Source organism: Mastigoproctus giganteus, chromosome 14 (assembly GCF_048544385.1).
Source record: "Mastigoproctus giganteus isolate SK-2022 chromosome 14, ASM4854438v1, whole genome shotgun sequence".
NCBI classification, from domain to species: domain Eukaryota; kingdom Metazoa; phylum Arthropoda; class Arachnida; order Uropygi; family Thelyphonidae; genus Mastigoproctus; species Mastigoproctus giganteus.
The window spans coordinates 69,740,629-69,756,988 of NC_143588.1; the positions used below are offsets into that span (position 1 = coordinate 69,740,629).

Sequence of the window (16,360 nt, forward strand, 5' to 3'; positions counted from 1 at the left end):
TTAAATAAACAAGCACTGCCCCAGTAAAGTATATCGTTATTATATTCAAAATGTATGCCATTACCCAGACCAGGGTCAAAACCGTGGTGAGCATTCGAAGCAAATCTACGAATTCTCTAGTTTAGAAAGATATTGCCCTAACCTGTACTATAACATTATATAGCTGTTGTATCAAACAATTCCTATTCCTTTTACACCATTCTGTTTCCTGTTTGTAACTCCACAAATGAATACCCTCAGCAGTGACAAATTCATACCTGACATGAACAAAACAAAGATCTGTATTCGTTGACTGTGGCCCCACCAGTCATTAGTAAAGCTGGATGTGTATGACAGCTGAGAGAACAATAAATTCTTTTATCACTGATACTTCGGAGAATCGAGCAATAAAAAGTGGAATTGTATATGAAGCTAATTATTTTACTTTTTCTAAAGCTCTATATGAAAGCGATAAACTAAAAATAGTAGAGGTTAAGCAATGAAAAAACTGAAAAAAAAAAATCTTTAGGAAGAAGATATATTTATTTTTGATTTTATTTTGTTTCCATTTGATTAATTCATTTTTCCACAGAAATGAATTCTTTTAAGAATCTCGCGTTTATGAATCAAGATTTCTGCTTAAACATTACTATATTTCTTAATTAGCATCATCATCCACTCTGCCCGTTCTCTAAAACCCTCATATATTAGGAATTCAACACGAAGATGGACATAACGCTAAAATCTATCCTTCTGATCACTACTCTATTGGATATGTTATACGGATATTTTCAGATGATTTCTTATGCTAGTCTAGAGCAAAAATAGATTTTAATTATTGAAGTAACATCGACAAGACAAAATATTTCAATATTCTAACAACAGAGCACCATTATGAATGGGTAGTTGATACCAAATTAAATTTTTGAGCTAACTTTTTTTTTTTTTTTTTTTGATGGAACCGCGAAAGGTAAATTCTCTCGCCAGAACCAGACCCATTTCTAATAATCGTGTGAACAACTGTATAACAGTCACAAAGAATTGACTCCGAGTAATCTCAAGCCACTTGTGATGTCTGTGAGTTTACCAGTCTCAAACAACCTTTTCTTTATCATTCATGCGGGTTGTTATCTGAATTTATAGCAAGTAATACGGCCAATAGAGCACGTTAAAGATGAGAAATAATGTTGGAAATCCAATGCGGCACATTTTATCTATACGTTTTGCAGAAATCTTGTAAGATCCAGTGTACGCTTTCAACTGCGGAATCTTTTCAGCTTCATCTTCAGATTCGTGTTGCAGTTTTGTCATCTGTTAAAAAAATTGAAAAAAAAAAAGAGAGAGAGAAATGAAAAACTTAGAATAACAATTAATAAAGTGTAATCTTATATTCTTAAATTTATTAAGTGGCACGAAAGTTTTGTTATTTGCTTTTTCTGTACCCCATTTATTTTGTATTTAATTTAGATATTGTTTAAGACAATAAAATAAAAATACATAGCTGTGAAGTGTACAGTCACTATTTTTTAAATTATTTATATAAAGTTGGGAGCCCTGCAGCCACCTGAATTTAAAACTGGATGGTAAATATAAGCCAGATGACCAATTGAAACTGGACGGCCAACTAATACCAGTACATTCCCAATCTCATGCTCAGTCCCTCTTCGAGCTGGGCTGTGGCCGATTTCAGCATGAGGGGATGGGGTTTTTCCTGTCAGTTGTTCCCTGTTTTTTTGGCCTGCACAACATGCAGATCGGCCACTCAACACACTTTAAAAAAAATCTAAACTGCCATTTATTTAAACGATGTGACACTACTATGGTAGCCTCTTTCAGGACTTGCTGATCTCTCGTCAGAGAGCATATAGTGTCTAAAAGAGAATAAACAAGGAAAAAAATTGCTTCAAAGTACTTATAGTGCAATAACAGGGCATCTCTTTGCGAAGGCCAATGCATACAATATTTTACAATCCGAAAATATTAAGAAAGCAATACGGTACAAATATTAACGATTGCATTTGTCATAAGAATCCATGCGAAAATTGTAATTTCTTTCTTTATATAGATTAGTGCAGGATTTAAACTGCAGAAATAATGCAATGGTCTTAATTCTGACTACAGAACAAACTTTCCTTTGCAACAAGTTGCCTTCGTATTGCACTACTTTATAAACAGATGGCCTCTCCAAAGTTTAAAAGATGAGACTGCTATGACGCCCCATTTCAAGACTAACTGGTCCCTCATTAGATAATAGGTGGTTTCTAGTGATAACATACAGACAAAACAGTTATGAAATCAATTTTAGAAGCTATCTGTTAAGAGTAGTGTAATACCAAGGCAACTCGTTAAGAATGAAGGTAGCATTATCCCCTTCCATGATAAATCTATTTATTTATCATAAAATATACATTTCACTGGCTATGTATGTACTTACCAATACAATTTATACTTTCTTTTATAAACAGTCTACATACTTGATGTTTCACATTTTCTGTAGTATCGATGTATTTATTGCCCATAAAACTTTATCCATCTTATGAAGAAAATAAACGATCTTATCGGTTTTTTGATTTTTACACTGTTCCGATTTATCGATTGTCATTCACAATATTTTCAGTATCGTTACTCACTGGGGAACTGTATATCATGAGCCAAAATGATACTATTGAGAACCGATAAATAATAGTTCAGTTGTCATTATGAGCCAAAAACCGATACTAGTTCAGTTGTGATCGCTGTATCCAATTTGTAGTTCACTTCACTACGATACACTTAAAATGGTGTTTAAAGAAATTAATTAAATTACTGTAAAATAATTAAAATTACTAATATAATTAATATTTGAAGGATTATACATATTACTTTATTAAATATTTTATACATTTTTATAAGAGAAATATTACTAATATTGAGTTCTGTTCCTTGATTTGTCCTTATGAGAAATATCGTTTTTATAATTTGTGATCAGTCACCTAACGCAAACTCGGCAAGTTGTCACCTTCTTTTTTTAAAAATTGCTCTTTTTAACAAAAAGCATAAAAGTTTATCTCCATAGCTTTATTTAATTTTGCTGTTTTAATAAAAGTGCTTTCAAAATGCGAAAAGTCGTTCGCACAGATAAATGTGTTGAACTGATGAGTCAGCAGTTAGTTTTGACAAAAAACCCTTAAAACAGCAAATATCGCTGAGTTATTACTAAATCTTAATTTTCAGTCTTGGCCAGTGGATGAGAGGGAGAATTCTACTGAAAGTGCAGAATTTTAATTCTTCCCCCATTGAGTTGAATAGAGGGAGATGAATCAGCACAAAGTATTAAGGAAGATGAAATATTGCTTTTTGTGAACCGGCATAAATGAGTTATACAAACGTCTTCTTGGTCAATAAAAAAAAACATGGCTTTTTAGTGCCTGAGCTCTTGGGCGAAAAAAATGATACTGGATGAAAGCTTGCATAGAAAATTGAGATAAATATTTCTTTTATACTTAGTCTGATAGTCAAGAAGTCGCGCGTGAGAAATAAAAAAAAAAATTTGTTTATTTGTCATTTGCGATTCTCTAATAGTCATTTTTTCGTGGAAAATTAATGCATAAATGAAAGATCTTTGGATGGATTCTGCATCACGAATCGTTTTGGTAAAAAAAAAAAAAAAAAAATCATGAAATTTGCCTACAAAGCTGCTGAGCTAATTTGAGGAGTAGTTCTCTAATGTAGTCGTATTACAGTTAAACACACACTGCTGATCTACACTGGAAGGACAGAATTCATGGGATACCTGGTTTCTTGGCAACCCGACGCTGTTACCCCACTCGCTAGTGGACGAACCCACCACTTCGCAGGTATATAGGTACACTGTATTCACGTAGACGGTAATTCGATGTTAGTATGGATAAACGTCGTGAGTTAACCGACTTTGAAAGAGGGATGATAGTGGGTGCCCGACGCATGGGTCACTCTATCGGGGAGGTGGTACAGAAATTGCACCATCTCCGTTCGACAGTATCAAGGGTGTATCGGGAATACACCATTTCCGGAATGACATCTCATCGTGGACAGCGCTGTGCGCAGAGAAAGATGGTGGATGAATGTGTCTCGACGTCTTTCTCGCAGTTTCAGCCAACCGGAGAGCGAAAGTGGCACAAATCACCCCCGACTTCAATGAGGAAGGTGCCAGAAACGTCTCCATCAAGATCATCAGGTGATCATTAGCCGCAATAGGTTATGGAACCCACCAGAGTCCCATTGCTAACACTACGACAGAGGACGCTACGCCTCAACTGAGCGAAAGAACGTCGACACTGGACCTTCGATGATTGCAGATGGGTATCCTGGTCAGATGAGTTCAGTTTTTTCGAGCGGACGGGAAGGTGCGTATCTGGCGGAAATGCACGAAGCTATGCGCCAATCATGTCAACAAGGTGTTCAGGCAGGTGGACGGTCGGTAATGGTGTGGGGCGTGTTCAACTGGCACACGTTGCGACCTCTAGTACGCTTAGACGCATCTCCGAACGGTCCAGATTACGTGTCCATCCTTGCAGACTATCTGTATCCCTTCATGGTCATTGTGCACCCACAGGCAATGGACTCTTCCAGCAGAACACTGCGCCTCTCCACAGAGCTGTGGTGACAAGAACATGGTTCGAAGAGCAGTCCGCAGATTTTACAACCATGGAATGGCATCCCCGTTCACCGGACATGAACCTTGTGGAGCATCTTTGCGATGCTGTGGAAAGGTCCGTTCGAGCTTTGGATCCTCCACCCAGGAATGCGGCGGAATTATGTACAGTGCAGCAAGCATGGATGAAAATACCTGTGGAACGGTTTCGTGAACTGTGGATTCAATGTCTCGTCGTGCGACTGCCCTTATCCGGGCGAAAGGTGGGCCTACCCGTTACTAGGTAGGTATCCCATAATTTCTGTCCACTCAGTGTATGTATATTTATCTCAATTTTGATAGATTTTCTTTAGCCAGGAAGGATGATTTGATTTCAGTAGAAAGTGATTAGTTCCTATTCGATATTAATAAATTGATGTAATATCGTTTAGTTTGATATTATGCATGGACATTCAATATATATATATATATATATATATATATATATTAGGCGACAACTCGGCGTTGTTATGGGCCTATATGAGACCTTGAAGGACAGGGTGGATGCCCTCGAAGGAAATAAATTGAGGGGCCCATCAAGCTCTCAGCTGCCCACATCAACACCAGAGCTTGGACTTGGTCATCTTGCAACACAGAGGCAGCCCCCAAGGCAGAATGCGCTGGTCCAACAGGAACTAGTAGTTGTTGGTGACTCAATTGTCTGGGAAACGGGGAACATGCTTTGTAAAAAGGATAGGTGGAACAGGACCAGGGTATGTCTGCCAGGGGCAAAGGTTGATGACGTTGTAGAGCAGATATCATCTTTTAAGGGCACAAAAGGTGATATAGTTGTACACGTTGGCACTAACGATATCAAGAGTAGGTGACCGGCAGAATTGCTTAACAAGTACAGGTCACTGTTGAAAAAAAGCCGTGAAATAGGGTTGAATTTGAAAGTGTCTGCAATTCTGCCCAGACACGATAGGAGGGAGTATATGATGAGAGCCTTGTCGATCAATTCGGCCCTGGAAAGATTGTGCAAGGCTCAAGGGGTAGAATTTTTTCCAGCCTGGACTGTACTTGTTAACAGGAGAGATTGCTTCTACAGGGATGGGATACACTTAAATAGAAAGGGTGCAAGAATATTTGCTGATGCTATCGAGGCAGTGTTAGGTGGGTCGGAAAACTGCTAGCTTGGGGGGAGACAAAGACCAATAGATTGACAGTAGCCACGGGCAGAGGTGAAAGAGATTCTTGCACTGCTTCTATTAGAATGAGCAGAAGCCTGAAAAACAAGATGCAGGATATTTCAGAGACTGCTGGAAGTCATTGCGGTACAAGTAAACACATGGGTTGTGTTAGGGTAGCTAAGAATAGAAACAGGTGCATGTATACTTGCGTGTACACTAATGCTAGGAGTTTAGTAAATAAATTTGATGAATTTGAGGTATTGCTCAAAACATCAAAGGCAGATATTGTTGGGATATCAGAGACGTGGTGTCACACAGATATAAGGAATGCAGAACTGGAATTTGGGGAATACAACGTCTACAGAATGGACAGACAGGACAGGAAGGGAGGAGGGGTTATGCTATTAGTTAAAAAACACATAAAATCCAAGGAAGTGAAGCCAGTTGACATTGCTGGACAGTGCAGTGTTGAGTCAGTTTGGTGTGACATAAGCATGGGTAAATCAAAATTGAGAGTAGGAGTGTGCTATAGGCCTAATGACTCTGATGAGTATAATAAGATACTGTACAGGGAAATAGAGTGGGCCAGTAAATCAGAGAGTCTTATAATGGGGGATTTTAATTTCCCAGATATTGACTGGAATTTGTGCGTTGGTCACTCACACACTAGCAAGGCTTTTGTGGATTTATTGGATGATTGTTTTCTACACCAGCATGTTCGGGAGGCAACTAGAGGGAGTAATACTCTTGATCTGATTATCAGTAGTGATTCTTCATGCATTAGGAATCTGCAGATAAATGAACCACTGGGTGGCAGTGATCACAGTGTGCTGAAGTGGGATTTACTCAAGGAGGTAACTACCATCAGAGGTAAAGGGAAGGGTTTTTGCTTTCGTAAAGGAGACTATGCTGGTCTGAGACAGTATTTAAATTCTATACAGTGGGACCAACTGATGATGTTACCAACAGCAAACTCAAAATGGGAAGCATTCAAGGAACTAATCTTGGAAGCTACCAGGCTTTACATACCAACCAAGAAATATTGTTCAAGGTTCAGGCCTAAATGGTTGTCAGATGAACTAATGAGACATATGGCAGAGAAGAAAAATGCATGGGATACATACAAATTAATGGGTGACGTGGAAGCCTATGATAGATATAAGTTGGTCTGTAACCAAGTCACAAAGGAGATTAGGCAGGCAAAGGCAGATTATGAGAAATCCTTGGCAAAGGATGCAAAGAAAAACAGAAAAGAGTTCTTTACCTATTTAAACTCAAGAAGGAAAGGGATGAATCAGATTGGTCCACTGGATGTTGATGGTTCAACAGTTGAGGATCCAGCTCAGGTGGCTAACAATCTAAACGAGTATTTTACATCTACATTCACACATGAGGAGTTATTCAGGAAGGGGAATGCCGTAGGTGAAGTAAACATTGGCAGTGAGCTAGATGATTTTCTAATAACTGAGAGGAAAGTGGAGGAGAAATTGTTGAGGATAAACATAAAAAAGGCACCCGGGTGGATGGGATCTATCCAGTTATATTAAAGGAGGCAGCAAAGGAAGTAAGCAAACCCCTAGCCATAATTATGAGAGCTTCTTTGGACTCAGGGGAGGTACCCATGGACTGGAGATGTGCAAATGTGACCCCAATTCACAAAGGAGGATCAAAGGCTGACACAAGTAATTATAGACCTGTTAGTTTAACTTCGGTTCCAGGAAAATTAATGGAGGCACTGGTTAAAGAAGCACTGCAGGATCATCTGGACAAGAATTCAGTTATAGCTCAGACACAGCATGGGTTTGTTAAGGGCAGGTCTTGTCTGACCAATTTGATTGGATACTATGATGTAGTCACAAAAGAACTGGATGCAGGGAATAACTTTGATATTATATATTTGGATCTTAGAAAGGCTTTTGATACTGTTGCGCATGGAAGACTGCTGCACAAATTGGAGAAGTGTGGCATTCGAGGCAAATTGCTGCTATGGATAAAGGGATGGTTGAGTGGCAGAAGACAGAGAGTGGTAATCAATGGACACTGCTCAACGTGGACTAATGTTATTAGTGGAGTTCCTCAGGGTTCAGTGTTGGGTCCATTGTTGTTTTCTGTATTTATAAATGATATTGATGATGGTGTATCAGGCTTAATGTCCAAGGTTGCAGACGATACAAAGGTTGGCAGGGTTGTTAAGGACACTACTGATACTATGCTGCTGCAACAGGATCTGGAAAGGTTGAGCAGATGGGCTGAGAGGTGGCAAATGAAGTTTAACATTGACAAATGTAAAGTACTACATATGGGAAACAGCAACCCCAGAGCAACGTATCAACTCTGTGGTACTACGCTGACAGTGGTAGAGAATGAAAAGGACCTGGGGGTAATTGTGCAGGCAGATATGAAGTTCTCTGAGCAGTGCAGACGAGCTGCAAGAGTAGCTCATGGTGTCTTGTCAATGATATACAGGAATTTTTCTAGCAGGGACAGGGATGTGATTATTCCCTTGTATAAGGCATTGGTCAGGCCACACCTTGAGTACTGTATACAGGTCTGGAGGCCTCATTTCAAGAAGGATGTAGAGCTGCTGGAACGAGTACAGAGAAGGGCAACAAGATTAGTGAATGGAACAAAGGGTTGCTCTTACGAAGAAAGGCTTAAGTTTTGCAAATTACAGAGCCTGGAGACTAGGCATCGCCGAGGTGATCTGATAGAGGTGTACAAGGCTTTGAATGGCTTGAGCATGCTCAATGCCGATGGCATTCTTCCTCTTGCTCAGAATAATCACCTGAGAGGGCATAAATTCAAATTGAGGAAGGACGGATGTCGGATAGATGTGCGGAAATTCGCCTTTAGCCAGCGGGCAGTTGGTTTGTGGAATAGACTTCCATCGCTTGTTGTTGAAGTTGATAGCCTAAACAAATTTAAGGCTCAGCTGGACAGGTATTTCGAACAAATTGAGGGGTGAAATGGGAGTAGTGGTTGTTTTTTTTTTTTTTTTTGGCTGATGCTGAATAAGCTTGCTTTCTTGCATCATATGCCTCTACTAATGCTAATGCTATATATATATATATATATATATATATATATATATAGAGTTTTATTAATTTATTAAAATACATTATAAAAGAGTAGTACTAACCCTAATTGTATTTTATTGACTGCATAATACTGTATAAGGCAAAAACAAAATGCGTCTGGAACCTCTGCGCATAAGCGCATGCGTACACTTGGAGCTGTGCATACGATTCCATACATGACCCACTAAGTTTCAATTTTTCTCTACAAAGTTTCCTAGTAATGAATTACAATTAATTATTCAAGTTAATTCATAAATTTCAATAACAATTAATAAAAAAGATAGTATGAACAGTTTTTTAAATATTTAATCAGTTATATCATAACAGCATTACGAAAAATCTACAAATACCCAATAATTAAATTTTTAATGTTAATAAAATCAGTTTATTTTTTTATAAATAACAGCCACTATTAAGCTGTCTGAATAAATTTTTTTGCTCCTTAAAGGGAATTTTTTGGATAAACTTTTTTTTCTTTCTTTTTTTAAGAGAATGTGCTCAAGCATCCCATTTATCCATCACGAAATTCATCCCATTTATCCATTTATCTTTCCCCCTTTATCCATCATCCTCCACCTTACCATTCCACTGTAATTAGCTAATACTGCACAGATGTTTACAAGTTAAGCAGTGCTGTTTGTCCGTGTGCTGAATATACGGTTCGAGCGGCTTCTGTTGATTTCTGGCGGAACTAGTAGCGTCCGTCATTAATTCCGTTATATCTTCAAATACCGCTTTCTCTCCTCCAACGGATTTATCATCATTATCATAATTCCTAACACCCCCGATGACACAGCTGTTCTGCAACGTTTTGTCACACACAGTTGCCCGGAACGCTTTCACACAGTTATCTGTTTTCGAGACTGGGTCAGGTTTGATCCTCTGTGACGGTCTATTGAACCTTCCGTAATACCACGTAACGCTAACGTACGGAATATTTGAATTACCGACGCCATTTATATCAATTATGTGAATATTTATTAATATTTCATCTAGATGTCATCGTTTTGTTTGACAAGATTTGTCACTAGTGGATAATTTATATGTTGGAGTGTAAGGTGACTAGAGATACTTCGGATGTACACTGCCTTTCCAAAATAATCTGCAATCCATAGATAGAAGAACAAATTTTGCCTTCGCGAAGAGTTGCACTGGTATTGCACTACTTTCAAATAAATGGTGTTTCCATTTTTTTTTTCAACATCAGTGTATATACACCGTTTGCGTATTCACTAAAATTTGAAAAAAAAAAAAAAAAAAAAATATATATATATATATGTACGTTACCTGTTGATTTCCATTCATTCCATCTTTATCTTGAATCTGAAATTAAAAATTAATTAAATCAAAACTTAATTCTCAAAAATCTAGTACGGTTTCTCAAACTATAGTACATAAGAGAGAGACAAAAGCAGGAAGTTATACCTTTTTCTAAATTATGCCGTTATGAAAAGTAGGAGGGGGGACCTTCCCTCCCTTTTTGTTTGTATTTCTGGGGCCAGTTGGATTTAAACTGCTTACTAAATGATTTTCGTGATCATAGCAGAAGGAACTTCACCTTTACGAGTTGCCTTGGTATTGAACTACTTAAATAAGTAGTTTAAAAGCTTAGATTTTGCCATTACAATCCGTTTCAGGACTTATTGGGCTCTCATCAGATGTTTTCTATAAACCATCTAAACGGATAGTTCGTATAAAAGAGCTAAAATTGTACATGTGCGTAAAAATATTGAGGATGCCTTATTTACTTTTAGCTTCAACAATCTCATATTATTTTAGTTTTACACCACATTTGCGTAGTTTAAATAAAATATGGTGTCTAAAACAAAATTCTCCATTAAAAGTAACGTAAACGGGGTTTGTTTAACATTTCAATGCTAATATACTTAAAGTAAATGAGAATGATCAACCTTAGTGGACATTTTAGATAAAAAAGGGACGATTTTTTAAATCCCACGTAGAAGCGAGTGTGTTAGAACAGAACGAAGTGTCTAAGTATGAAAGAAGGCAACCAAACCAGACCCCTGAACTGTTCTTTCATTTATTATATCAATAATAGTACACGAGACTAGAATTTTGATCAGAAAATAGTTATCGCGCTGCCAACCAACAAACTTTCATAATAGTGCAATGTTTAGTCGACCCATATTTGAACATACGACTTTCCCCCTTTAATATCCGTTGTTAAACTATCCGTACAGAGCAAAGTTTTAAGGGTTACATGCATAGAATATTGGCCAGAACTTCGTATATGGAAGCTTAATCCTAAATTGGGAATTCCTTTTAAGGTTTATAGCTCTGTCCGTGACGTAGTATGACATTAATGCTTTCTACTAGCTTCCATTTATCTCCTGGCGTTTAGTATTGATCCCATCGCATTGTACCAGTCGTTTAGTGCTACATATGAATTATTGCATCATTTCACCACATAGTCAACGTGCCCCTAATGGCACGACCACCGTGATAAATCTTCGAACCTTTTTCCAAGAGTCTGCATCGTATATAAAAACAAACGGTTCTCGTATCATAAAATACACATTGACAGAAAAACAAAACGGAAATCACATTTATCTTCTTAATGGATAAGTTTGATTCGTATAATTTCTTATCTAAATTACTCTGGCAGCAGAAAATCGATACTTGAACAACGAGATCCTTTTGTTTATCAATAACACCTGAATTTTAACTTAATTATTCCACACTTAATTAATATTTCAAGTTGAATACGGATTTAAACGAAAATAGAGAGTGAATAATGGATTAAATGGAGTGAAAATAACTTTTAAGACACGAAAGGATCTGAAATTTGAGCAGTAAACTCAACAAACAACGAATTTATCGAATTATTACTTCAATCAGATGTAAACGTTTCGATTTCGGAGAATCATGAGTAAATCGGATAGGATTGACCTTCATTCTGATGGGCCCTACCCCGTTTTGACCTCTAGGTGACAATAGGGCTTTCCAGTGATGCATATATGCCGATCACGTATCGTTTAAAGTATACCCACACCAAATAAGGCCATCCAGAAACGAAATGGTCTGTTGCATTCTATTGAAAGATTTATTTTTATTCGAACGAAGGGATTTCTTCCTTTAAAAGTGGATGAAGAGAGTTCATAAATAATTCAAATAAAGCAAAGAAAGTTTTATTTTCCTTAAAAATGCTCTCCAGTTACTTAAATTTCCGCGGAAGTTGGTTTTATTGCAAACCCCTCGAAGATTATTAATAGCTGCTTTGAATGAATTTACCTTTTTTATGGCTTTCTATGAAAGCAAAATAAATTGTAATTTCATTATAATATTCAGTAAATACCGTATAAAAATAATCGTGCGCGTGAGTGGAAAAAAATACAAAATTAAATCCTCTTTGAATCTTACCAGTTTCATCTTAATGTTGTCGTTTCCAAGTTTGGCAGCAGGTGGCGCTGGTGGTCTCTTCCTCCACAGATAATTGACAAAGGTGAACTCCAGTAATGCTGTGAACACAAAGGTAGTGCAAGCACCCATCCAAACATCGATAGCCTTTACGTAGGACACGGGAGGAAGGTTGCTTTGGATCCCGCTGCTTTTGGAAGAGATGGTCAAAAGGGTTGTAACCCCAAGGGTTATACGAGCGGGAATAGCCTCAACATCGAGCCAAAATGATACCCAAGAGATCACCACCACCAGGATTGTAGGAAGATACGACTGGACCAAGTGGAAGCCAATAGAACGTTGCAGATAGAACTCGGCTTTCAGACAGCTGTATTCGCCTGGAAATCAATTTAAGACATTTATATTAAAGAATAACTCCTAATTTATTAATTAGGGGATAATTGAGATTCTAATTAAGATTTTTTTAAAGTTAAATTATCGTTAGGAAACCCTTAAAGTTCTCCATCTGTCCATTCTTTTGTTTTTTCACTTTCAGCGTCTGCATTGATCAGCTGCGCATGTCCGTAATTATGCTTCAAACTTGACTTTTACATTTAATTACTTGTGGAAATTTCTCCGATAAAAAATTTGTCACAAATAAGAAAAAAAAATCGATTTTTAATTACTTTTTCTATCATTAATAATGTATGGTTACTATAGCAATGAGATAAAAACGACATCTTTCGTGACAGTCGAATTAATCTAAGAACTGCGCGTGCGTGCATGAATGTGTATTGTTATTTGTCCAATGACTGTACATTAAAGTCTCAAAGTAGTTAAGGAAGAAACATTTTGTTTTTGTTTACTTAAAGGGCTTACCAATGTGAAATTTTTCTCTGCACAGGGATGCGTTCACCTGTTCTATTTCGAACTGGGGCAACTTTAGTTTTTCGTAAAGTTTGATTGGATCGATTTCGGACCACTTCAGACTCAGCTCAACTGTTGTCTTGGAAACTAAAGAAAAATATGAACATTAATATTGGTAATTCGTTAATAAGAGAGGAAAAATATATATATAATGAGAGAAATCACAAACTAATTGGATCAGAAGAGTCATCCACGATCTCTTGTCAACTAACAAGTGTTATAATTTATTTAGTAAATTATTTCAATTATTTTACCTTAATGGAAGAGTCTCTTTCCCTCTGTTAGGTGCTGTTATTTTTACAGCTGTAATTCCCAAAAGGTGGCTGGTGGCCACCTTTTGGGAATTACCGTAGTAGTTATGTGAATGGTGAAATCTAAAACGGTAGATTTAACCATTCCTCCATCAGGACATTTGCCAGCTGGAAAGGAAGGTGAACTGCCATTTTTAGCATATCCTAGATATTCTTAGTTGGATTCAGATCTGGAGAATTACGGCCATAGTAGATATCGGAAACCTTGGGCATGTTCCTTGAACCATTTAGACAATTTCTGTACGGTGGAATAACATCTCATCATGGACAGCACTGTGGGCGGAGAAAGATGGTGGATGAACGTGGCCATCAACGTCTTTCTCACATTGTTTCAGCCAACTAGAGAGCGACAGTGGCACAAATCTACTCCGACTTCAACGAGGGAGGTGCCAGAATCGTCTCCACCAAGACCATCAAGCGATCATTAGCCGCAGTAAGTTATGGAACCCACCAGAGTCCCATTGCTAACACCACGACACAGGACTCTACACCTCAAATGGGCGAAAGGATATCGGCGCTGGACCTTGGATGATTGCAGATGGGTATCCTGCTCCGATGAGTCCAGTTGCATTGCCATCTTGAAGGAAACAGTTGCAATCCACTTAAAAAGGAAGCATTAGAGGGTGAAGTCGGTCCAGTACGACTGAAAGATATTCACTGGAGGTAACACGACTTCTAACCGTATGAGCGGACCCACTCCGTACCAACAGAATGTAACCCATACCATGATACAGCTGCTTTGATGGTGTACAGGTGACAGTCTGGATGCATGGCTTCATGACACTTTATCATCTTTTCCACTGTTCCAGAATCCAATCCAGTCTTGGCATTGGCGGCATCACTGTCGAGTCTTTCGATCTTAAAAAAAAAAAAAAAAAAAAAAAGAGGTGGCTTTGTATAGTCAAAGGACTATCAAATCCCAGACTCTTCAACTCCCTCTGCTTAGTTCGGTTGGAAAAGGGTCCTTTTTTTGTCTAAATTGAATATTTCTGTTATTTGCTGCACACTGGACCTTTCTCGTAATGCCCAATTCGCTTAAATTCTTGCATTCTCGTTTCGTCTTCCACCCATTGTATACTTTTGAGATGGTTGCTTTCAACACACCAACGATTTCTTTTGTTTTCTCAATTGTGGCTCCTTCTGAACGTACTCCAACAATAACATCGTTCTGAAAATCGTGAAGATTACACTTCTTCCCCATCACTTCATCGATTAAGAAGTCCCAGGAAAGCGTGCAGTATTTATCTGATACCAAGGAATTTCTGATCATCTTACGTTTGTGACAACTTACATTTTGCTTGCCGTACGTTTCATTATCTGTTGGAACCAATTGCAAACCGTTTCTAATTTTTTGATCAGTGAGTGTATATTTCAAATAAGGATGCATAGAAACATTCATGTAGAGTACAGTTATCTCCAGACCTCAGCTTTGGTCATCCTTAATGAAATAATTCGGTGGATCGCCCCTACATCTGTTCATTATCTGTGGCCTCATTTATAAGAGATACTACACTACCTGGCCACTTTATTAGGACCATGGAGGTTTAGGCTACGTGCAACAATCGATGCAAAAATATGTAAATCGATGAGGTCACATCATCACATGGTATCTTTATAAACTGTAACGAGAATTAGAAAAATCTTACTTACAAGAGGCCAACTCGATTGTGCACACTTGAGAATCAAGTGGAAACCTGTATAGATCCATCATGCAGGAGAAAGTCAACTTCAACCTAAAACAGAAAAAAAAAATCAAAATTTCAAAATAGGATGCATTTTAAGATTACGTTATTGTAATCTTAAATGGAGTATTGCATTTCTTTCAACATTTAACTTATCTTGAGATAAAAATTGAAGAATTCTCAATAGACTTAAAGAAGCATAAACAGTTTTAGTAAGATCAATGAAAAACTTCCATTAAGGAAAAAAGTGGTGTTTATCAAAAAGTTTCAACTTAATTGCAAAACCAATAAGCCTACAACTTTCCAAATTAAGTTTTGTTAGCTCCTTTTAAAGTTTTGCATTTTTATTATAAATCATACTTACAAAAAAATAAAATAAGATGGCAAATCACTTAATGGCAAAAACCTGACTGTGGTTCACATTGTCTTATTTCTTGTCATACGTTTTTATATATTCGCAGAGTTAACGAAAGAAATAAGTCATTATCCAAATTGAATTTTTGTTCTTAATAATATTTTAATAAGACAATGTTTCATCGAAACCTAGTTGTTGCCTACAATTTGCCTTAGAATCCCAGAGCAATTATCGTTTTAATTTAATTTCAAGAAAAAAAAAAAGAAAAAAGGAAACACCCATTTGAATAGGGGATGGAGTTTAATGAATGCAAAATGTATACTGTTTCCTTGGTTACGGATGACATCCAATATTTTTTATTTCAAGTGATACATCATGCTAAGAATATTTCAATTAGATGTAAATTAAAAACAGCAATTAGATTTTATAGCAGTCTGGTTTAAATTAAAAATTACAATTCTAATAAAGGAATGTTTAATTGTAATAAAGCATAGAAAATGTGCCCCTGTACATGATGTTTCCTAGCATAGCTTTGGAACCTTGCAGTATGGCGTCTGTTTTGGAAATACAACAGCTGGATGATTTTAATTTAAATAAAATAAAGTTATGGAATATTGCGTTGTGTAAATCATATCTTCAGAGCCAGATTTAAGATTTGACCATTTTAAATATTACATTTTGAAGATTCGTTTGATTAGAATTAGTAATTTCACACCAAATCTCTGTCATAATAGGTGGAAGAGCCATTTAAGTTCTGGAAGGTTTGGAGAATTAGGAGGATTTGTGGGTGATTAGATTCTTAAATCTATATGAATTGGGACTTTTAGCATAACTTGGCTCGCAAATCTGATCTTTACAAAATTGGAAAGTTTCTCTTCCAGATTCAGAAAG

The 16,360-nt window shown here is 37.2% G+C and overlaps 1 protein-coding gene across 1 annotated transcript in view; it reads right to left on the reverse strand.

Moving 5' to 3' along the window:
* Positions 1–498: 498 nt before the first annotated feature.
* LOC150075212 (glycine receptor subunit alpha-2-like) overlaps positions 499–16,360 on the reverse strand; it is a 59,062-nt gene continuing 43,200 nt past the window's right edge. The window contains exons 5-9 of the mRNA XM_090389098.1: positions 15,083–15,165; positions 13,074–13,208; positions 12,219–12,592; positions 10,125–10,160; positions 499–1,290 (exon numbers count right to left, since the gene is read on the reverse strand). Of these exons, the coding sequence (XP_090245224.1) occupies positions 1,117–1,290; positions 10,125–10,160; positions 12,219–12,592; positions 13,074–13,208; positions 15,083–15,165 (802 nt within the window). The 3' untranslated portion in view covers positions 499–1,116. The remainder of the gene's footprint in view (positions 1,291–10,124; positions 10,161–12,218; positions 12,593–13,073; positions 13,209–15,082; positions 15,166–16,360) is intronic.